The sequence below is a fragment of the Moschus berezovskii genome, chromosome 20, assembly GCF_049115385.1.
Source record: "Moschus berezovskii isolate FMDL1 chromosome 20, NW_MosBer_1.0, whole genome shotgun sequence".
Classification (NCBI taxonomy): Eukaryota; Metazoa; Chordata; class Mammalia; order Artiodactyla; family Moschidae; genus Moschus; species Moschus berezovskii.
The window spans coordinates 54,347,721-54,371,159 of record NC_142479.1 but is presented as its reverse complement, the minus strand read 5'-3'; the positions used below and the strand labels follow the sequence as shown (position 1 = coordinate 54,371,159).

The 23,439-nt window shown below is 55.6% G+C and overlaps 2 protein-coding genes across 2 annotated transcripts; both read left to right on the top strand.

The window, feature by feature from the left end:
* The first annotated feature begins 1,547 nt into the window (after nucleotides 1–1,547).
* HCRT (hypocretin neuropeptide precursor) lies at nucleotides 1,548–2,824 on the top strand. The gene is made up of 2 exons (XM_055397465.2): nucleotides 1,548–1,568; nucleotides 2,450–2,824. The coding sequence occupies exons 1-2, from the start codon at nucleotides 1,548–1,550 to the stop codon at nucleotides 2,822–2,824; spliced, it is 396 nt and encodes a 131-aa protein (XP_055253440.2).
* Nucleotides 2,825–5,331: 2,507 nt separating this feature from the next.
* Nucleotides 5,332–20,944, top strand: KCNH4 (potassium voltage-gated channel subfamily H member 4). Its single transcript, XM_055397456.2, has 16 exons — nucleotides 5,332–5,407; nucleotides 7,287–7,520; nucleotides 7,832–7,975; nucleotides 8,108–8,232; nucleotides 9,053–9,296; nucleotides 9,602–9,759; nucleotides 12,696–12,903; nucleotides 13,339–13,533; nucleotides 13,970–14,169; nucleotides 15,989–16,238; nucleotides 16,806–17,038; nucleotides 17,685–17,723; nucleotides 17,926–18,278; nucleotides 18,516–18,622; nucleotides 19,252–19,325; nucleotides 20,549–20,944. The coding sequence occupies exons 1-16, from the start codon at nucleotides 5,332–5,334 to the stop codon at nucleotides 20,942–20,944; spliced, it is 3,036 nt and encodes a 1,011-aa protein (XP_055253431.2).
* Nucleotides 20,945–23,439: the final 2,495 nt, after the last annotated feature.

Sequence of the window (23,439 nt, the reverse complement as noted above, 5' to 3'; positions counted from 1 at the left end):
TCCATTGAGCTATACTTTTGCTGGGTCACTTCCCAGCAAAACTGGGCCAGGGCTTCCCTGGTGGTCCAGTGATTAAGAATCTGTCTGCCAATGCAGGGGACATGGGTTCAATCCCTGGTGCAGGAAGATTTCACAGGCAGCAGAGCAACTAAGCCCATAAACCACAACTAGTGAGCCTGCAAGTTGCAGCTACTGAAACCACATGCCTAGAGCCCATGCTCTGCAACAAGAGAAGTCACCAAAATGAGAAGCCCAAGCACTTCAATGAAGAGACAAAGAGTAGCCCACCGCCCAGCACCCCACTACAGAAAGCCCGTGCACAGCAATGAAGACCCAGTCCAGCCTACGCTTAGTCACTTAGTCAGTCATGTCTGACTCTTTGCGACCCCATGGACTGTAGTCCATCAGGCTCCTCTGGCCATGGAATTTTCCAGGCAAGAATACTGGAGTGGGTTGTTGCCACTTCCTACTCCAGGGAATGTTCCCAACCCAGGGATCCAACCCGTGTCTCCTGCATTGGCAGGCAGATTCTTTGCCACAGTGCCACCGGTGAAGCCCCAGTGCAGCCAATAAATAAATAATAATAATAACTTATGATTTTTTAAAAAAGAAAACCAGGCAGTGTCCTATGCACACTGTCGCTCCAGCGCCCAGAGCAGAGCCTGGCACAGAATTGGTGCTCAGTACACAGTACCCTAGATAAGAGAAACTCCAGCCTAGAGATGGCACGTGTCCTTCTCCCCATGGTGGCTCTCCTCCTGCCAATGGTGGGATGGGACTCAATCCATCCCATTGAGGCACCCCAGCCAGGTAGAAAGCTGGGGAGATGGAAGGATAACATTAGTTTTGGCTGGTGTCCTCCCACTGCCCAGGAGTGGCTTTTCAAGTTTCTCCATCTTGGAGGTTGGTGGAAGGGGCAGAAGGAAGAAGAGCCAGAGGGGAGAGAAAGTCAGCTAAAACACCTTTTCCACAGAGAAAGAAGGCCCTGAAGCATAAAGGCCCCAGGGGTAGAGACAGGAGCACGGGGGAGAGGCTGTTGCCTGGCTGCCCTCCCCCAGACATACACATCCTATGGAGAGTGGGTCTCAGGATTGCCTCCTTTCCTGCCCTTAATTAGCAGCTGCCCCTATGCATTGTCCCATGCCAGCCCCCAGGCAAGACCTCTTTTGTGCTCCCAGATTCCTAGAAGCAAGGTGGCCTCATTAGTGCCTGGAGACCACCCCATCTCCAGGGAGCAGGCAGACAGACAAGGCGGGGGACCAGGGGCACAGAGATCCAACTCAAGACTCTGATCGCCTTGGCGGTCATTCCTGGGGCCCAGCCTGGAGACGGCACTCCTGCAGGAGGCTAATCTTAGATTTGCCTTTGTCTGTTCCCGGAGTGGATGCAAGCACCCATCTCTCCCCACTTCCCGCCTACCACCTCTGAGCACTATAAACCCCAGGCTCCTGCTAGTGGGTTGCAGTTGACAGCCTCAAAGTTCCTGGCTATTCGGACCACTGCAGATGACACCTTTCCAGGCTACCCTACTCTGAGTGCCAGACACCATGAATCCTTCCTCTACAAAGGTAAAGACCCAGGGATAGAGGGGTGACTTAGGGGCAATGAGACCAGGGACAGTGAGAATGCTTGCTCTGGGAGCTAGAAGGAAGGTTGAAAGTGTCTTTTCCTATATGGGTTCTGAGGCAGGATGCAGGGTGGACGCTTGACAGAGAATCTGCCTTAGCTAACACTGGACTGTGCCTGTTCTCCTAGGAGTTCATGTTTATCGAGCTTTTACTATGGATCAGGTGCAATTTGCACCTGTCATCTTATCCTCCCAGCCGCCCTGCACAGTAGGAATTACTTAATTTTAAGTAATTAAAAAAAAATTTTAATTACTTAATTTTAAGTAAACGTCCCCAGTTTACAAGTAAGGACGTTGTGCCCCATGAAAGGGTAGGAAACGGATTCAAATCCACAGAATCGTTTCCCCTGCAAGGGAGCAGGCAGTCAAAACAACAATCTGGATCCTGCCAGTTCTTGATTTTCCCGTGTTTGTCCTCTGTGGGAAGGAGGAGCGGATAAATGGGGCTTCTGTTTCCCTGAGCAAAGTCTCCATAAACTTCTGGGGCAGATTCAGACATGCCTGTTTCAAATGGAGTGGTCAGCGCTCTAACGAAGGTACAAGGGACTAAGGGCACCCAGAGGAGAAAAAGATCCATTCTGCCCAGGGGGTTTCAAAGAGCTTACTGGAGGAGATGCTCTGCTGGATCTTAAGGTCAGTCAGTTCAGTCGCTCAGTCGTGTCAGACAGAGCCCTTCAAACAGCTTAGAGCAGAGGCAGGAAAGCCAGGTGACAGCGAGTGAGAAGCGCCGGCCACGAGGGGGCGCGGAGCCAGCTGGGCAGGACCCGGACGCAGGGGCTGGAAGGCGGGCGACCCTCAGCGCCCGGTCTCCGCCTTCCTTAGGTCTCCTGGGCCGCCGTGACGCTGCTGCTCCTGCTCCTGCTGCTGCCGCCCGCGCTGCTGGCACCCGGGGCGGCCGCGCAGCCCCTGCCCGACTGCTGCCGTCAGAAGACGTGCTCCTGCCGCCTCTACGAGCTGCTGCACGGCGCGGGCAATCACGCGGCCGGCATCCTCACGCTGGGCAAGCGGCGGCCCGGGCCCCCGGGCCTCCAGGGCCGGCTGCAGCGCCTCCTGCAGGCCAGCGGCAACCACGCTGCCGGCATCCTGACCATGGGCCGCCGCGCAGGCGCAGAGCCAGCGCTGCGCCCCTGCTCCGGCCGCGGCTGTCCCTTCGAGGCCGCCTCGTCCGTGGCACCTGGGGGACGGTCCGGGGTCTGAGCTCTCGTTCGGGTCCAGTCCTAGCCCTACCCTGGCCCCTCCCTCACCCCCGCAGGAAAAAAAGGTGTCAGCTTGCAGGAAAAGGGAATAAAGTCTCCCTCCGTTAGCGTGGCTGCTCTCTGTCCCTGTGCGGTCGCGTCCTGCCCTCCAGGGGGCGTGAGAGTCTTTCGAACAGTAAAGAGCCGGAAAACCTGGAGCGGTTTGGGAGTCTTTGAACCACTCTCGGGTGGGCGCTCTTAGGGCAAGAAACTGTGCAAGGCCCTGGGGTGCGGAGAGAACCGCATATGTGGGTGCTGGGAGGGGAGAATGGGGGCAGACACGGTCCTCGGTGCTCCACCAGTCATTCTGAATCGCCAGGCCTTTCCTAAGAGACGCGGCGGAAAGTGCAAGCAGAGGAGCGGGATGCAGCTGGGAAGGAGGGAGCCGCGCCCGCCGAAAAGGCAGGGAATATGAGGTTCAACAGAAATCTTCCAGAGGGCTACAGTGTGGGATAGGGCGTTTGGGGGAGCGCTGAGGCACTGAAGGGGAGGCGGTTAGGCTTGTGCAGCCCAGATTGTGAAAGCCCTCACAGATCATCAGGCTTTGCACTTTATTCTGTAGGTAGCTGAGAGGAGAAGTTCTTAAGCAGGGATGAGGCAAGATTTTTCCAGCAATTTCAATGGAACACACCTGTGACAAGTTGAATTGTGCAACCCCTCCCCCTTCCCCATTTACATTTGAAGTCCTAACACCCAGCACTTCAGAACATGACCTTATTTGGAAATAAAGTCTTTGTGGATGAAATTAGTTAAAATTCAGTCATACTGAAAAAAAAAGAAATTCTGTCATACTGGAGTAGGGTGAGCCTCTAATCTAATATGACGTGTCCTTATAAAAAGGGGGGATTTGGACACAAAGGCACACAAGGAGAATCCATGTGAACATGAAGACAGAGATGGGTGATGCGTCTACAAGCCAAAAAGTGCCAATAAGCCACCAGAAGCTAGAATATAGGCATGCAACAAATATTCCCCCACAGCCTTCAAAAGGAGGCAACCCTGCAGTCATTTTGGTCTTGGACTTTCAGCCTCCAGAACGGAAACTTCTGTTGTTTAAGTCACCCAGCTTGTTGTACTTTGTTACAGCAGCCCTAAGAAACTAAAACCCAAAAGTAGAGGTGCAGAAAGATGTGGCACTTTTTAGCATATAACGTCCCAGATAACGCCCAGCTCAGACTTGGGATGAGGGTGAGGAGTACTGGCCTGCCCTCTCCCCAGCCCATCTTCCCTTTGTCACTGGCTTTAGCTGTTTTTTTCCCAGGAAGCAGCCACCCTAAGTCACCACACTCAGCTGCCACAGTAATTTTCTGCTTCTATAGTGAAAAGTCCCGTGTCTGGTCTCACCTGGGTCCTTCTTGCTGCACTGGTTTCATTTTGGGAAAGATGGAGAACAAAGTCCACCGGTGCACTTTGGGGATTTATAAACTGACTGCTCACCTTGAAACCATCTTTCTTACCCCCAATTTACCTCCAACCTCTCTTCCACTTGAATGATTTCAGAGAGGAGGGTTAAATCAGAATGATAGGAAGAGGGGGCGAATAGGGAGACAATTGCTCTCCAACACATTGTGTGCCAACGATATGCATTATGCTATTAAATTCACATAACCATACGAGGTAAAAATTATTAGCTCCATTTGACAGGTAAAGAAAGTGATGCTGCTGGAGGCTGAGTCACACAATTAGTAAGCGGCAGAGCTGGAATTTCTACCCAGTGGACCCCAGAGCTCTTTTCATCCATCCTGCTGAGGTTAGAGGCTGAGTTCGCCAGGGTACCCTATGCAAACTAAGGCACAGGTGACGGTTAAGTATTCTAGCATTGAGTTTCCTGCCCTCTCATCGATCCTCCACCTGCAAAACTAACCTCTTTAACTCTTTGGGGTCTCATACTGGAGCGCAGGAAGCTGAGGTTGCTGCGAGATATCCCAACTCCAGCAGGCGGCACTGTGAACCAGACACGAGTCCCAGCGTGGGCCGCTAGCGGGGGAACCCGAGGGGAGGAGACACAAGGAGCCGCCAGGGAAACACGCGTGGGGGCGTGGCCACCCTGGAGGGTGGGCGTGTCTGTCATTCAATCCCCGCCCCATCCCTTGGCGCTTCGGCCTCGGGTGGGCGTGTCCCAAATTCTCTGCAGGAGAGACACGCGTGGGCTGCTCCCCACCCGGAGGAGGGCAGCGGAGGGGAGTGAGGGTGTCGCTGGCGGCCCCTCCCCGTGCGGGGCCACGTGGCGGGCTCCGGGCGAGCCCTAGGGAAAGAACCTGGCCCGTGGGGAGGTGGGGGCACCGAGGCGGCGCCGAGACAAGCGGAAAGCTACTGGGTTTGGAACAGAGAGGCAGCGGCGGCGCCGAGAGGGAGGGGAAGAGGCAGGCGGGCGCATGGGGCGCCCCGGCCCCGCCGGCAGCGCGCCCCCTCCGGCCCGGCCGCGCTGAACGCCCCCAGCGCTGCGCCTGGAATCTGCGCCCCGAGGCCATGCCGGTCATGAAGGGGTTGCTGGCCCCTCAGAACACCTTCCTGGACACCATCGCCACCCGCTTCGACGGCACGCGTGAGTAGGGTGGAGGCTGGAGCTGAGGGTTCGAGCTAGAGGTCAAGTCTCCTTTGGCGCTCGCGTGGGTCTCCTGAATATGATGAGAGAGATCCAAGGCGAGGAGAATGGGCTAGGAGGGTCTAGGAACTCCCAGAGCCCCAGTAAAGGAACAGGACTGGCAGCGCCCTGGGAGGGGAAACGCGGAGAGGACCAAGAGTGCGGCAGCCAAGGTTGGGGGTGTGTGACAGGAGGCAGGAAAGGTTCCTTGTGCGGCAAAGCGGAGGAGTCCTTGAGAGCCGCCCACTCTCGGGCAGGGCTCTGCTGGGGGCGTGTACGGGAGCATCAAAGACGCGGAGGTGGGACGAAGTGGCCAGGTGCTTTGGGGTCTGCTCCCCAACGACTGCAGCATCTCCTTCCCCCAGGAAAAAATAAAAGAGAGAGACATAGAAAAGGTCAGACTTTGCAAGACCTAGCTTGGATTAAGGTCACGTACCCCCAAATTGTAGCGCGTCCCCTGTCTGGGGGAGGTATGGCAGGAAGGCAGGGGGGTGGTCTGTGTAACGGAGAGAACTGCCTGCCCTCCCAACTGAGCTTGAGTTCCAAGTTCAGCACCTTGGACAGCCACCATCATGCTTCCCCTCCTCTTCTCCCGCCATTCCCTTTTCCTACTTTGGAACTGAACGATCTCCCCTTGCCCGGTTCGGACACCCAGGCTGAGATCTGGAAGGTTGGGGGAACGGTACCTGAGGGCGGAAACCTAGCCGCCGGGGCCCTACCCGCCTCCCCACCCTGCCCCCACACACACCTCCCTTGTTTCCATAGTGCCTATCACCCGGCAACGGACCTGGGATGGAAGAAGGAGGCTGCTTGCCCAGGGCCCAGCACCTCCCAGGCACCTTCAATATCCCCATCAGCTGCTCCATCCCCAGACATTCACCCCTCCAAGCACCCCAGGACTGGTTTCTTCTCAGATCCCTTCCTTCAGCTGAGACTGTCCCTAGATGGCCTACCGAGCCCCCCTGAGGCCTCCCACCCAATGGAACTGGAGAGCAGCCAGCTCAGGTTCTGTTGCTGGGTTTGCTGGAGCCACACCTTCATTGCTCAAGCCTGTCAAACTTTGAGAACTGGCACAGACCCCTGAACCTAGCTAAGGGATGCTAAAAAGAGGACTTTTCCTGGAAGGCAGGGAATGAGGATGCTATTCATCACTGTCTTCCTCCCTCCACAAAGGAGACTGGATAATAAACTCTGTGAGTTTGGATAACCTCTGCTTTTTGGTTTCCTGTCAATAAAATGGGTGTGATAACGCCAGAATCTCTGCCTTATCCAGGATAGCAGCTATGGATTGTGCTTTGAAAGCTGGGCAAATGTGTGGCATCATTTCACTTTCTCAGTATAACACTTACTATGTGCCAGGATTCTTCCCAGGTAACCCATGTAACTCATACCAAACCTTTTGAGGAAGATATATAATCCCTCACTTTTCAGATAAGGAAGCTGAGGCACAGGGGAGTTCATTAACTTCTTCAAAGTTACACAGTCAGCAAGTGGCAGGGATAAGGTGCTGGAGCCCATGCCCTTACTCACCATGCTGTGCTGCCGCCTACAGTAACAGCTCATCAGCTTCAAGGCAGAAGTCATGACCTCTTGGAGTGCCTTTTCCAACCCCCTAGACTACCCTGTCCCATTTCCAGGCCACCCTTAACTCCTTGTCCTTTTGTTCTATCTCTTCTTACTCTCATTTCAGGACATCCCAAAGGGGATCCAGGAATCCCATGGAAACCTGGGAAGCTCCTGTCTCTAGGATCTCTGACCTCAGCTTGGGGGAGGTATGGCTCACCTGGAAACTGAGCTCCCCTCCTGGCCTTGGCCTGACCTTAACCCCTTCTTTCCACAGACAGCAACTTCCTGCTGGCTAACGCACAGGGCCCACGGGGCTTTCCCATCGTCTACTGTTCCGACGGCTTCTGCGAGCTCACAGGCTACGGCCGCACCGAGGTCATGCAGAAAACCTGCAGCTGCCGCTTCCTCTACGGTCCAGAGACCAGTGAGCCAGCCCTGCAGAGGCTGCACAAGGCTCTGGAGGGCCATCAGGAGCACCGCGCTGAAATCTGCTTCTACCGAAAGGATGGTGAGGGGATCTGGCCTGCCCTGCCATCCTACCCAGACCCCAGATCTTACCCAGAGTCCACTTGGGACAGCGGAAAGCTGGCTGCTGGTCCCCACACTGCCACAAGCTGACCGTGTGACACTAAATGTATCCCTGACCCTCTCTTTTCCCATCAGGAAGGTGAAGGAGATGGCTGACAAAATCTCTGGGCTTCTTTCCAGCTCTAATCCTTGGCCAAGCCCTTTGATTATGCCCAGGGACCAAGGGGGATGAGACAGAAGGAGATGCCATGGGCTACTCACCCTCCTCCTCTTACCTCTCCACACCTGCAGGCTCAGCCTTTTGGTGCCTTCTGGACATGATGCCCATCAAGAATGAGATGGGGGAGGTCGTACTTTTCCTCTTCTCCTTCAAGGACATCACTCAGAGCGGTGGCCCAGGACTTGGCCCCCCAGGAGGGGGCGATAGTAATCATGGTAACCTCAAGTCTGCAACTCTGGGGAGATGGCGTGAATGGTCAGAAGCCCTTGCCCAAGGGCACCCAAGCCCTCTCCCTACTCAGCCTCATGGATGTGCCCTCACTTATTGCCGTACCCTTCTTCCCACAGAAAACTCCCTTGGCAGGAGGGGAGCCAGCTCAAGACTTCGATCTGCCAGGAGGCAGAGCCGTACTGTCCTCCACCGACTGACTGGTCACTTTGGCCGCCGGGGCCAGGGAGGCATGAAAACCAATGTGAGTCCAGTCTCCACCCCAGCATCTCCCAGGCATGTTTCTGAGACGCCCTTTCTACTGTGTCCCTGTTTCCCTGTCTGTCCAATCTCCCTCCAGTGGCTTGTTCCTTTGTCCACCATTCCTCGTGTATGGCTCTCTGCTCTATCCCGTGTTCCTCCACGTCTCCTTTCATCCCCCTCTTCCTTGCTTGCTTGTGATTGACATTACCCTGCTCTAATGATGCCACAAAGGTGGGGCTCTAGCAGCAATTACATCACCCACCTTTGGGTCTTAGGGTTACCTCATGGGGGGTATGAAACCATGTTAGTGATCCCAGCGAGAAAGCCCCCATTGGGGTCTGGCATCTGACCCTGTGTAGCACTCCTAGGACCCTGATGAAGCCATGGGTCTCCAACCTTCTGAGCAGATTGTTATGGCAACAGGGAATGGGGTATGCCATGCCAGCCTCCCCTCCCCCCTGGGATATACTTATCCTCCACTGCATCCCTAGAACCCAAGAGGATCTTGAGGGAGAAGCTACTGACCCATCAAGCTAGGGCATTGTCTGACTGGTCATAATCACCTTTAGAAATACCCCTTGCGCGCACGCGCACACACACACACACACAAAATGTGAGTGATTCCAAAGAGCAGTAAGTTGGCAGAGGAAGGAAGTGTCAGGTGTCAGCTGCCAACCCCACCTCCTGCACGTTCTACATCTCCTTGCGGTTGAGCGTGCAGTGCCCACTCCACCCCTTACCCCGTTCCTTACCTGTCCCTTCCCCCAACTTTGGCTCCTCTTTCCCCCAAGTGTCCCCAACTGCCACCCCTCTCCCCTTAGAACGTGTTTGAGCCAAAGCCATCAGTGCCCGAATACAAGGTGGCCTCCGTGGGGGGGTCCCGCTGCCTCCTCCTCCACTACAGCGTCCCCAAAGCCGTCTGGGACGGCCTCATCCTCCTCGCCACCTTCTACGTTGCGGTCACTGTCCCCTACAATGTCTGCTTCTCGGGTGATGACGACACCCCCATCACGTCCCGACACACCCTTGTCAGCGACATCGCCGTGGAGATGCTCTTCATCCTGGGTTAGACCCTCTGCCCCACGTACCCCGGCGGGTGGGCTGGAGGGACCCCCTTACCCAAGCCTCGTTTCATCCTGGACTTGCTGGACCCAGATATTTAGAGCCCACCCATTTCTGGGTCTTTATGTCCTCATGGTCCATGAGCCCTGTCCCTGATCCCTGGAACCTTCAGCCTTTAGACCTCTCCACTTTTAAGAACCAGTCTGAAGCCCAATCCATCATTCCCATTCCTGCCTCCAACACTATTCTGAGTCTTACCCAAGGTTCCTTGGCCAAGGTCCCTTAGTAACAGCTTCTTGCATCCCCAGATATCATCCTGAACTTCCGCACCACCTATGTGTCCCAGTCTGGCCAGGTGGTCTCTGCTCCTCGTTCCATTGGCCTCCACTATCTGGCCACCTGGTTCTTTGTTGACCTCATTGCTGCTCTACCTTTTGACCTGCTTTACGTCTTCAACATCACCGTGGTGAGTGATCCCCGTCCCGCCTTGCAGCCTAGCCTGGCAACTTCAACACAGCATCTCCCATTAAGGGACCCACCTCAGTCCCAGACTCAGTCATCAGCAAATATTTGCCAAGCATCTGTGATGGGCAGAGCCCAGCACTAGAAACCAAGAAGGATCCGAGAGCGTCTGCCTTCTTGGGGAGTTCAGCTCACAGTCTCTGAGCGAAGCTGAGACAAATGAAAAGCTAACTAGGGCTACCAAGGCGGCATTGGTCTGCAGCCAAATGAGTGGCACTTTTCACATTTTTATTTAACAAACAACGGATGAGCATTTAGCTGTCTGCAAAGCACTTTGTAAGGCATGGTCACTGTGGAGGAGAGGGATAAGGATTCAGCCACTCGGCAGCTAAGTTGGTAGAGACAGCAGGAACAGAATGGACTGCAAGACGGGGCCAGGGGTAGTGCTACGCAGGGGCTGGACGCAGGACTAACCGACCTTGGAATTCCAGGCTGGAACATGGGCTCCCACAAAACTGATCTGAAATCTGGCTGTTGTGAGGAAGCCAAAGCATGGCAGTTGGGCAGAGGCTGGCATGGTCTAGGAAGGGTTCCCGAGGGAGGAGGTGAGAGCTGAGCTAGACCCTAGACAGAATAGGACCCAGCCGGCAGGAGACAAGGAGAGGGAACATTTAGGGGGAACATAGCAAGCCAAGATGAGGAGGTAGAGGCTGCGGGGTGGACTTGGAGGCAGAGAGTCTCAGGACAGCCTGGAGGCTCCCTCAGTGGTCAGCTCTGCACCCAGCCGGCAGATACTAGGTTTTCTATGGCCCAGGGAGAGGGAGTCCCACCCTGTGTCCCCAGACCCCCTTGAGTGGGGAGGTGGAGAGCAGTCTCCCTGTGTGCTCCTCTGCCTGCCACACTCAGCTATAGCGGGAAACCACCTACACGCAGCCGGATTTAACTAGCCGCCAACGGGCTGTGGGCCTCTTCTCCTGGCTGTGTACACGTGTGTGCATGCTCCCACACACGTGCATGTGGGTGTGTCTGCCCTGAGGCTCTGGCCCTTCCAAGTGGAGCTCCCCAGTTCTCCCCTGGGTGCACCCCCACCTGGTTTGTGCCCACCAGGCAGTCCCCCCTTCTCTGGTAGCTTCAGGAGCACTTTGCAGTTTTCTAAGTTCTTTCACACATCATCACGTAGGAACCTCACAGTAACCTTTCAGGGCAGATTCTCATATCTCTCTTTCTCAGAGGTAGATGCAGAGGCTCAGAGAGGTTGAGTGGCTTGTTGAAAGTCACACAGCTAGCAATGGCAGGCAAGAGACTAGAACCAGATCCCTAGACTCCCGGTCTAGAATTCTTTCCAGCATGCCACCCTGCTTCCCAGGAAACCAGCGTACCTGAGTGGATGGCCTGGCATGAGGGAAGACGAGGAGTCATGCTGGGGCTAGAGGGAAGCAGAGCAAAGATGGAGGCTAAGTAGGCACTGGCAGAGCCATGGACTTGAAGGAACCAGGACATCCTGGTCCAACGAGGAGAGGAGGGCCCCAAGGGAGTAGGGCCCAGGGGTAGGTGACAAGCAGAAGCCTTTAAGAACTCAAGGTTGGAGCTCTGAGAGCTAGGGGCAGGCATTAAGCCCTGGAGTGCGTGTTCAGTAGCTAAGTTGTGTCTGCCTCTTTGAGACCCCATGTACTGTAGCCTGCCAGGTTCCTCTGTCCATGGAATTCTCCAGGCAAGAATACTGGAATGGTTTCCCATTTCCTTCTCCAGGGGATCTTCCTGACCCAGGGATCGAGCCCGAGTCCCTTGCATTGGTGGGCAGATTCTTTACCACTGAGCTCCCTGGGAAGCTCCTAAACTCTGGAGAGGGTCCATCAGAGTCACCTCCTTTCCAACTCCTCTGTCTAAAATTAGAGAAAATGGTGTGTGACTCCGGAGCTGTGTAGGGCCAGGTCTACAGGGGATGCTCCTGGAAGCCCCTGAAGAGACAGTGAGGGGCTTTCATACAAAGTTCCGCATGTGCTACCCCAGAGCCCCCAGCTCTAGCCTCCAGGCTGTCCCACCCAGAGCAGTGAGAACAAAAGCTCCCACCTGCGCAACATGTCCAAAACTGGAAGGGCTTATCAAAACACACCCAAAACAGTCATAGTTAATACCAGCTAACCTTTACAGGACCCTGACTAACTTCAGCAACTCCCACCAAACCCTGCAAGGGCTGGGGCCTCACAGTCTAAGTACCCTGTTCTCCTTCTCTCAGCATCCCAGCTGCAGCTGATCCATAGAGGATGAGGTCCCTAAACCTTCCCCTGTCCACAGCTGATTGTACCTAAGACAATGGGGGCTTTCAGCAAGGACCAGAGATCATTATGTCTGTTGTCCTGCCTCTGACTTGCCCTTTTACCAGCCAAGGTGCTAAGAGTCAGGATAGCACAAAATGGACTCTGGTGTCAACTCAGATTTGAATCCCAGCTCCATGATTTCCATGGTCTGTGACCTTGAGCAAGTCACCAGCCTCTCTGAACCTTAGTATAATCATCTGCACACTGAGAATGGTGATGAAAATTGGACTGAAGGCGTAAGTTGGTTTGTTTTTATGAGGATTACAGTTATTTAGCCCAGTGCCTGACACACACAGTACTTGCTGTTAGCCATTATTAGGATTGTGTTGTTGTTGTTGTATTGGTCGCCGCACTGCATGGCTTGTGGAATCTTAGTTCCCTGACCAGGAATTGACCTCTCGCCCCCTGCAGTAGAAGTGCAGAGTCCTAACCACTGGACCGCTAGGGAAGTCCCCATGATTAGTTTTAGTATCATCCTGTCCCCCTTGCATTTCCTGGTCACCTTCTCAGCCCGGCAGGGATCCTTTTCCTCAGGCAGCCTCCCCTAGCTCCAGGGCACCTGGGGGAGGGCGGAACGTTGTGGGGCCTGCTGACAGCCTCCCCTGCCGCACCCACCCCGCAGACATCGCTGGTGCACCTGCTGAAGACGGTGAGGCTGCTGCGGCTGCTGCGGCTGCTGCAGAAGCTGGAGCGGTACTCGCAGTGCAGCGCCGTGGTGCTCACGCTGCTCATGTCGGTCTTCGCGCTCCTTGCCCACTGGATGGCCTGCGTCTGGTATGTCATCGGGCGCCGGGAAATGGAGGCCAACGACCCACTGCTCTGGGACATTGGTGAGCCACTGACTCCCAGGCTTTCACCAACTACCCATTCACCTGCCCTGTCCAGGCAGGCCCCCAAGCTGACACCCCCACCCCAATCAGGACCCCACCCCACCCCATATTCCTCCATCCCTCCAATAAACATGCAATCAAATAGGCCATCAAGTCCCAGCTCCTTGTGCACAGGAAGCACTTAATAAACTCTTCGAGAGTGGAAGGGGCCCCTAAACAGTCAGCAATGTAGGGAGCAGGTAGCCTTGAACTGCAACTGTAACCACTTCAGGGCGGGGAGGCCCAGACGCCGTCTGCTCCTCACATTTCCTGTGCAAACCTCCCCTCACCTCTGTAAATACCCCCCTCACCCAAGGTCAAGTGCAGACAGCTCAGGGAAACCCCATTCTCCACTGCTCGCGCAGCCTGGGCTCCTTGCATCCCTCCACCCGCTAGGCTGGTTGCACGAGCTGGGCAAGCGGCTGGAGGTGCCCTATGTCAACGGCTCAGCGGGCGGCCCGTCACGGCGCAGCGCCTACATCGCCGCGCTCTACTTCACGCTGAGCAGCCTCACGAGCGTGGGTTTCGGCAACGTGTGCGCCAACACTGACGCCGAGAAGATTTTCTCCATCTGCACCATGCTCATAGGCGGTGAGGCGGGGCCTACCAAGCCCAGCGAGCAGACGGGGAAACTGAGGCCCAGAGAAGGCAAGGTGTCCACCCACGACCAGACACCGGGAGGACATTCGTTCATAGATGTTTGCTCAGCACCTACTATATGCTGGCCTTGCGGGGCACAGCCACAAACCGGAGGGTTGCTTGCGAAAGGGATGGGAAGCCCAAGTTCATGGCCTAATGGGGTGGGGCATGAGAGAAGCATCAGGTGTGACCGGTCTCAGGACCACCTGCTATTCCGTGTCCCAACCCAGAACCTGGCATCAGGTAGGCACTCAGGAGCCCTCTGGCTCTCCTGCCCCTCCCCAGGAGCCCAGAGACTGGTACAGAGCAGGGGGTTCGCCGTGGAGGGCGTCGGGGGGGCCGGAGGCCGGAGGGGTGGCCGCCCCTGACTGCCCACTGCGCGCCACAGCGCTGATGCACGCCGTGGTGTTCGGGAATGTGACGGCCATCATCCAGCGCATGTACTCGCGCCGCTCGCTCTACCACAGCCGCATGAAGGACCTCAAGGACTTCATCCGCGTGCACCGCCTACCGCGGCCGCTCAAGCAGCGCATGCTCGAGTACTTCCAGACCACGTGGGCGGTCAACAGCGGCATTGACGCCAATGAGGTAGTGCGTGGCTGGGGGGATGGGGGGCGTGGGGGGCGCCCTGTACCTGCAGCGCAGAGGTGCAGGAGCGGGGAATGGGGTCGAGGCCTCTCAGGGTTTGGGATGGAAGCAAACGGATTGCAGGGAAAAGAAATGATGTTCACAAGGACACACACCTACCGGAATCCACATCGCTTTTCCTATACACGTGACTAATGCCATGGTCTAGCATCTACTTGCCGCCAGCCTCTGTGCTGGACACAGGAGTCCCGGGGAGACGATTACCCCCAGCCCTTGCCCTCGGGGAGACAGCAGCCTGGTGAGGGAGACAGCCTGGTAAACAAAGAGTTACGCAGTGAATGGGACTCTGCTGGAGAGAGTGGGTGCAGCAGCGCCATCATTGTGTCTGAAACTCCAAGTGTCAGGGGAGGTGGCACAGAAGAGTCAACATCGTGAAGGACAACTGGCCTGCTATCAGAAGGCCATTCCAGGCAGAAAGAGCAGTAGGAACACAGGTCTGGAACTACTGACGCCAAAGAGCAGGGCAAGTTCAGGAAACTGAAACAGCGAGCTTTCAGGAAAGGGTGTGTGAGCGCTGCGGAGGGAGGAGCGGCAGCGCGGTGATGAGAGGGCCTTGGGAAGGGGGCAGGCCCAACTCGGGGATGGCCTTGGATTTAAATTTTGTCCTACCACATGTTTAGGCTCAGGAGTGACCCGCCGATCCAGAAAGTCTTTTTTTAAATTATTTATTTTGGCGGCACTGGGTTTCTGTTGTGGTCCATAGGCTTCTCTACTTGAAGTGCATGGGCTCTGAAGTCATGGTGGTGTAGGAGTGCTTGCGGGCTTAGTTGTGGCATGTGGGATCTTACTCACCAGGGATTTGAACCCTGGCCCCCTGCATTGAGAGTGTGGAGTCCTATCCACTAGACCACCAGGAAAGCCCCCCAAGAGGTATTTCTGAGAGCAGGAGCCTTGGGACTTGGAGATCAGCTGGTTGCAGGAAAGAAGCTCAAAGGGATTCCCAGGTTTCTGGCTTCAGTCAAAGGGTGGGATGGAGGCATTTACCCAAGGAAGATTGGATTTCCGGGTGAAACTGAGAGGTCAGGGTTGGGCCATGATGAGGGTGTCATGCCTGTGGGGGATCCAGGTGGAGGCTGCCCCATGGGTAGTTGAACACACAGGTCTGGACCCGGAGGTGGGTCTCCAGACTCACAGGGAGGGGGGAAAGTCGTGGAGCTGGTCGCTATGATTCAGGGAGACTGTACAAAATAAGAGGAGAGCTGAGGAAGTAGGTTGGCTGAGGAAGCGGAGCCTGAAGGAAGCAAGTGGAACAAAAGGGAGAGGTCAGCAAGCCTGAGTGGCCAAGGGGCTCCAGGAGATGAGGGTAGAACCATGAACGTTAAGTTCGGCCCCCAAGAGGTCACTGCTAACATCCAAGGTCTAGTGTAACCCTGCATGTCACAGATGGGGACACTGAGGCCTAGAGAGAGGAAAGGGTTTGTCCAGAGCCCACAGGGATTTGTGCAGAGCTGACTTCTAGTCTCCCGGCTTGAAGGCTGACCCACCAGGGACGGTCCGTGCATACATGGGGTTGAGTAACTAGGATCTGTGTGTGTGTGACCAGTGTGTGTAGCCATGGGCAGTGGACAGACAGAAGATCTAGTCTGTGCCCCATGACTTGGGTTGGGACGTCAAACTGAGATGAGACACTCAGAAGTCTCCCTGAAGGTCAGAAATGGGTAATTTGAGCTCTGTCCTTGAAGACAGCTCAACACATCTGTAGAGCTCAAGTAGCTGCTGCCGGGGGAAATGGCCAGAATGACCTTTGCCCCTTATGCAGTTACTGCGTGACTTCCCAGACGAGCTGAGAGCTGATATTGCTATGCACCTGAATCGGGAGATCCTGCAGCTGCCGCTGTTTGGAGCAGCGAGCAGGGGCTGTCTGCGGGCCCTCTCCCTGCACATCAAGACCTCATTCTGCGCTCCTGGCGAATACCTGCTGCGCCGCGGGGATGCCCTGCAGGCACACTACTTCGTCTGCTCCGGCTCGCTGGAGGTGCTCCGTGACAACATGGTGCTGGCCATCCTGGGTGAGGATCCCACCTCCACCTTCTCTGTACCCCGGAACCTTCCCCCGGAGGCCTTGGGAGGGGCCAGGAATCTAGGGACTGGATAACTGGTGTTCTGGGAAAGGAGTACTTTCTCTCAGTCCCAGCACCTACCACCATTCCTTTTTGACCATTCCCCTCAGACCCTTACCTCATCGCATTGGCCATCCCTGAACCCATCAACCCTTCCCCACTGACTGTTCCCCCAAATCAACTCTCCTACCATACTGTCTCCCAACTCCCCTGACCCTTCTCCATCAACTCTCAACTCCACTGACCCACTACCCTTTAACTGACCCTCTGGCCATTCTGTATTGATTATCCAATTCCATGGATCATTCCTCCAGCCTTACTGACATACCCAACTGACTGTCTCCCAACTTCACCAGCCATTCTCCACTGACTTGCCAACTCCATTGATTATTTCCTCCAATTCTATTGACTCACCCACCTTCAACCATCCTTCAAACACACTGACCATCCCTCACATCCACTAATATCCTCTGGGTCCCTCTGCCCTAGCTGACTGCCCCTATCCCTCATCCACAGGAAAAGGAGACCTGATTGGAGCAGATATCCCCGAGCCTGGGTCAGGCACAGCTCCAAGCTGCGTGCTGAAGACCAGTGCTGACGTGAAGGCACTCACCTACTGTGGCCTGCAGCAACTGAGCAGCCAAGGGCTGGCCGAGGTCCTGAGGCTCTATCCTGAGTATGGAGCTGCCTTCCGGGCTGGCCTGCCCCGGGACCTCACCTTCAACCTGCGCCACGGCTCTGATACCAATGTATGTAGACCCTTATGGCCTCCACCTCCTCCGAGGTCACCTCCTTCAAAGTAGACCTCCCCCAGCCCCAGAGAGAGCCTCATGAATTCTTTCCACCCTGAAAACATCATCTCTCAACCCTGGGCACCCCTTCCATTGCCCCGCCATACTTTAACCCACTGACCCTACTCCATGGACCATCATCCAACCCCATGAACCATCTCTCACCAACTCTATTTCCAACTCAACTGACTCAACTCCTGTTGATCCTCCTTCTGCTCACTCCAGATTCCTCAAAGGACCCCCACTTTAAAAACAATCACCTCCGTGTGCTCCTCTTCCATCAGTTCCCTCCCCCTTTGGACTGGGTCTCTTCCCCTGGGGCTTCCTCTGCTCTACTCAGCAAATGTTTCCCTGGGCCCATTTTTGGTTTAGGCTCTGGGCCAAATCTGTAGTTTACACCCTAGACCTTGGTCTTCTATGCTTTTCAGACTTCTGTTGCCACTCAGGAGTTGTCTGAGTCGGAGTTGGGGGTATCTCTGACTCAATTCCACAAAAAGGCCTCACATTCTCCAACCCCACTACTCTGATGGGCCGGACTAGGAGGTGCTGCACTGGGGGAGTGGGGAGGTGTGAGTCAGCCAGAATCCCCCCTGTTTCCCCGCAGGGCCTCTGCCGCTTTTCCCGATCCCCTCGCCTCTCCCAGGTAACACATCCTTCCTGGGTAGGGTTGAAGTTGCATGCGGAGAGGCGGGGGCGTGAGGGTGTGGGGGCACCTTTCCTTGACTGCCCTGCTGCAGGGTGAAGGGAGAGGCGATGGGGAGCAGCAATGCCAGTGGAGGCTGTTACTCACTGTAGGGGCCCGTTGTCGATTGCCCTGTGACATCGGCTGTGTCCTCTGCCCACAGCCCCGCTCGGATAGCCTGGGCTCCTCCTCAGACAAGACCCATCCATCCGTCACAGAGGCCGAGGCTGGGGCCGAGCCTGGCGGTGGTCCCAGGCCCCGGCGGCCCATCCTGCTGCCCAACCTCAGTCCAGCGCGGCCCCGGGGCTCCCTGGTCAGCCTCTTGGGGGAGGAGCTGCCCCCTTTCTCAGCTCTTGTCTCCTCTCCTTCCCTGTCCCCAGCCCCTTCTCCTGCCCTGGCTGGCCAGGGCCGCAGCCCATCCCCTCATGGCCCCCCCAGGGGCTCTGCCGCCTGGAAGCCCCCCCAGCTTCTCATTCCCCCACTGGGAGCCTTTGGACCTCCGGACCTCAGTCCCCGGTGAGAGGCCAGCCTCCCCTGCCTTCCCTATACCCCTGCTGGCTTCCAGAACCTTCTGTGGGCTACGGCTCCACCCCGCCCTTCCTGATCCACCACAGCTTGCAACCCCACCCCTCTGTGATGGCTGCTCCTCCCCAGCTCCCTGGTGCTGCAGCCCCTTTCACCCTCTGCCTGCTCTGCCCTGCTCTGGCCCTTACTCTCTGCCCGCGGGACTGATGACCACTGCCTCTATCCCAGGATAGTGGATGGCATTGAGGACTCTGGCAGCACGGCAGAGGCCCCTACGTTCCGGTTCAGCAGGAGGCCTGAGCACCCTAGATCTCGCTCGCAGGCCCCTCCTACAGGTAAGGGCCAACAGTGGACTTCAACTCATCCATCCATTCATCCATCTAGCCACCCATCCCACATATAGTAAGGGCCTACCAGCTGCCAGGTGCTCTGCTAGGAACATACAGATAAACCAGACCTGGCCCACACTTAGCAAGTGCCTCATCTAGTGGAGGCAATACCTGTGTTCTCAGACGAGTAGTTCCAGATCAAAGTGCTAAGAGCCACGACTGAGACAAGAGCGGGGCTCCTCGGCGGGAGAGGAGGGAGCCTCTAACCCTCCTTCTTAGAGGAGGGGACACTTGAGGTGGGCCTTAAAGGGTGGGTAGGAGTTTGAGTTGCGGTACAAGGCAGTTGGTGAAAGGCACATAGGCATGACCAGAAGAGTGGTTGTGTTCAGATTCCAAGGTGAAAATTTGTGCCTAGAGCTGGGGGTGGGTGGGAGGTGGGTGGGGCAGGGGAGCTGTTGGGGAAGTGATATGGCCTCAAAACCAGTCTGAGGAGCTTGAGTTTCCCATCATCCTGACCCCAGAGCGTCCTCTTCCCTTGCTCTTGGCATGCCCAGTGACAGGAAGGGCCCAGCCCAGGCTGCAGACTCAAGCTCCCTGCACTCACCCAACATCCCTTCTTCCCACTCTGTCTGCAGGGCCTGTGCCCAGCCAGGAAGCCACCCCTGAAGCTGAGGAGGTGAAGGAAAAGGTCTGCAGACTGAACCAGGAGGTTGGTTGGGGCCCGTTCCTCTCCTCTAACCTTGGGATCAGAGATGTGCCTTATAGAACAGCATTGCAAAGGGTTTGGAGCCAAAGTCCTGATTTCAGATATTCATGTTAGCTGTGTGACCTTGGGCAAGCCCCACAACCACTCTGAACTTCAATCTCCTCATCTGAAAATGGGGAGATAGTTCTTCCCATTTTGGATGCACGAGATGAGGGTGCATACGTGCCCTGTTGATCCCTAGCGGGTTATAAGTACTCAGGGAGGGCTGCATCCCTGCCTTCCAGCTGACTCAGGAGGTCTGGCAGGAAAAAGAGGGCCTCTCCACCGACAGGGATTTGCTCCTGCAGGGACAGTTCCCCCTACCCCCACCTAGTCACATGCTCCAGTCCTTCCTTCCCCCTCTCCTTCCCCTCCCCTCCACCACCTGTCTGGGCAGAGGACTGTGGGGTATAACCTGGAGGGCCTGGACCCTCTCATCTGAATCCTGTTGGGAAAGAGCCCAGATCCTGTTTGCTGAGGCTGTATCTCCACCTCCCCCTCAGGGATCTCAAAGCCACATCCACAGCCAGGCCCAGCCCTAGGGAATGGGCCTTCCCCGGGTTCTGATAAACATCAGGCATCTCCAGGGGTGCATCTGGGTGGGGCGGGGCCTGGGGCAGGGGGCGGAGCCAGCCCTGGTTCTGCAGGATTCAAGGTCAGTCCTGCTTCAGCTGGAAGTTCTAGACCAGTGGTCCCCCAGCTTCAGCGACCATCATTATCCAGAGAACCTGCTAAAATGCGGACTTCTGGGTCTCACCCAATTTGGAATGTCTGGGGTGGATCCCAGAAATTGGCATTTTGACAGGTTTTTCAGTTGATTCTGTAGTTCCTGAAATTTGAAAAATGCTGAATAGACACTTGCGCTCCTGTGATGTATCACCTGAAAGTAAGCCTGCGTCTGTCACTTCACAGCTGTGCAGCCTCTTTGGGCACATTCTTATAAAAGCGTGTGCGTGGCAGGGGTGAGGGGGTGGGAATAGCAATAGCTGTCGTCCCAAATCCTTTTTTAGAAAGAGGCTGGGGTATTTACATCTAGACAAAAATAACCCCTGTCCTGTCTTCTTCGGAGGGTGGCCATGAGCAGAGAGTGGATATGAAACAACTTTGTAAACCAGAGAGGGGAGCGCACCTAGGAGGGGTGATGACTGTGGTGGCAGCTGGGAGACAATTTGATGTGTTTTCAACAGATTTCCCGTCTCAACCGAGAAGTGTCTCAGCTTAGCCAGGAACTTCGACACATGATGGGCCTGCTGCAGGCCAGACTGGGTCCCCCGGGCCACCCAACAGTCTCGGCTTGGCTCCCACACCCTCCTTGCCCACCTGAGAGGCCTCCGTACAGTTCTCCTTATATGTCCGGACCACCACCTGGCCTCCACGATATTACTCGGGCTGAGGTCCACTGCCCGGCCAGTGTGGGGACAGCAGAGATGGGAGCTGCCCCCCCCGACCTGAGACCCTCTGTACGGTCCCCCTACCTCTCCGAGCCTGACCCTCTGGGACACTCCCCAGTGCCAGAGGCCCCGCCTCCGAACTCGAGCCTCATGAGGCACAGCTTCCGGTCCAGGTCAGACACGATCCACTGACACTGGCCATGGGCCCAGGCCTGTCTGGGGTGGGTGCTGCTGCCTGCCATCCAGGGAGGGGCTGGGCCCCTTGGCCTCCTGCCTTGGGTCAGCAACCACCAGCGGGTCTGGTTGGCTCTGGATTCTCTGACCTTTTTTAACCAAGTCTGGTCACTTGTGACTCTTCCCTTTTCCCAAACCTTCCTCTATTCTCCTCTGTGAGGGGAGCCACCTGAGGCCGTGGAACCCAACAGGCATGAGATGGACTGCAGTGCCCATTAAGCTGGGCAGATGAGATGTCTGGCTTTCTCCCCAGGACCTGGAGGCAGGTAGAGATGGGGGTGGGATAGGGGAAGGGCCCCAGATCCAGCCTAGGAAATGAAGACTGAGGAAAGAGCAGGCAGGATCTTGGTGTCTAGAGCAAGAGATTCCAGAGTGGAGATAGCTAGTGATACTGTGAGGTCTTTCATCCCAGCCCCCAGGTCTCTGCTGGAGATGGGAGCCCTAACCACTGGGAAGTCCCCTGACTGGCATTTGAGTAACCCAAGACTTCTTAGGCCTCCCACCATCAGCCCAAGGTGGAGGGCCTCACTTTACCCCACAGCCCACATAGGAAATGAACCAATGACCCTACATATGTATTCTTTGACTCTCACAGCATTTTTTTTTTTTCCAAAATACAAATGAGTTGCCATATTAAAAATCAGGAAAGTTCACATAAAAATCCAGATATTCTGGGAACTTCCCTGGCGGTCCAGTGGTTAAGACTCCGTACTCCCAATGCAGGGGGCACTGGTTCGTTCAATCCCTGGCCAGGGAACTGGACCCCACATGCTGCAACCAAGACCCAGAACAGCCAAAAAAAAAAAAAAAAAAAATCCAGATATTCCTGCTTCTCTAAACAAATTACAGAGATCTGGCAATTCTGGACCAACATTGCACCTGGCAATAATTAGTTGGGGGTGGGGGAGCTGTCCTCTTTGGATGAGGCCTGCATCCTCCACGTCTTTGCAATCCCCAGATTTCTTGATCATTTCCTGACACCTAGCTAGCTTCCCTCCTTTGAATTCTTTATCTGATCTCTGTTGGTATCTGAGTTTGTAATCCCTGCCTTATAGTGTGCTTCCAGGTTCCTTTGCCCCACTGGGTGTTTTTCAGGTCAAATAATGTCTATTTCTACCCCTGGGCCTGGGGCCTGTCCACATCTCTGTTTCTGTCTCTCTGCAGGCCGACACTGAAAGTGGGCTCTTCTGCTGCCAGCAATCTGAAACAGCCCCAGAAGCACTGCTTCCCCTCCCTCATCCCTAGACCTCAGCCATGCCTGTTCTACCCCTTCCAACATGGTCTCACTCAGGGCCTTTTTGAATATGCATCCTGGTTTCCAGCTCTCCTTTACCACCCACCACCCTGGGCTCACTTTTGGATAGGAAATAAACTCTTTTATTTTTGTAGTTGCTGGCTCTGGCTGTTTCTGGGGGCTGGTGTGATAGCCCCAGGGCTTTGGAGGAGCCTACATGATAGTCACTCCTACACAGTACCCCAGGGCCCTGTTACTGTCTCTAGGAGGGCAAAGGTGCCAACCAATCCACTTGGCACCACATTCACGCCACCAGGAGCCCCTGGGATGAGGCAGAAACGTTAATGAGTCACTATGGGCCCGTTATACCCACCCTCCCCACAACCTGGTCATAGCCACAGATGCAGACAGTGTATGGGAGGGACAGAGCCCTGACTCAGGTCCACCTCCAGCCCTGGAAAGGTGGTCCATGGGACTCCCCACCAATCCTGCAGTAACTGATCCTGTCCTTCTTGCAGGCAAGGTACGGCAGGGTCTGGAGGAAACACTTGTCACCAATCAAGAACCAGCTAGGAATCCCACTCTGTCCCATCCCCTCTGCTCTCTTAAGCTTGCTCCTCCTTCTGAGTTTTCACTACTTTGATGATCACTGCAGGGGTGGGTGTTATGGATGCTGTTAGAAAGAGGCACCCTGGTGACCAGTTGGAACTAGATGTGGGCAGTTTTGTGGCAGGTTGTCCCAGAAAGGTTGCCAGGTCGATTCTCCAGCTCAGGCTCCAAAGTGTGATTGGTATTGGCTGGTAGCATAGGAACAATGCCCATAGCTGTCTCTGGAGTGAGCTTTGATTCCATACAGTTTCTGAGTAGTGTCCCTGGGGATGGGATGCAGAAGTAGAAGAGATACTGGTTTGTGTTGAGGCGTCAGGGGGTGGGGGTGGGGAGGGCAGAAGCAGAAATGGTCCTAATTCATACTGTGTTGTTGTTCAGTCACTAATTCATGTCCGTGGCCGACTCTGCAACCCCATAGACTGAAGCACACCACGGGAACAGAAAAAACAGAAATAGTACTGACCCATATGAAGGGCAAAGTGGGGCAAACAGAAGTGGTTCCAATCTGCATTTATGGAAAGATGGGGAGAGCTAAGGCAGAAGTGATCCGGTTCTGTATTTGGCATCAGAGACTAGAGCAGTTTCTGGTTGGGGAGGGGAGAGGCAGGGC

Excerpts from the sequence above, each read along its gene's own strand:
- HCRT (XM_055397465.2), top strand. The coding sequence starts at position 1,548 with ATGAATCCTTCCTCTACAAAG. Across the intron at positions 1,569-2,449 it reads TGAATCCTTCCTCTACAAAG|GTCTCCTGGGCCGCCGTGAC; the intron begins GTAAAGACCCAG and ends CGCCTTCCTTAG.
- KCNH4 (XM_055397456.2), top strand. The coding sequence starts at position 5,332 with ATGCCGGTCATGAAGGGGTTGCTGGCCCCTCAGAACACCTTCCTGGAC. Across the intron at positions 17,039-17,684 it reads GCCACGGCTCTGATACCAAT|GGCCTCTGCCGCTTTTCCCG; the intron begins GTATGTAGACCC and ends GTTTCCCCGCAG. Across the intron at positions 19,326-20,548 it reads TCTGCAGACTGAACCAGGAG|ATTTCCCGTCTCAACCGAGA; the intron begins GTTGGTTGGGGC and ends TGTTTTCAACAG.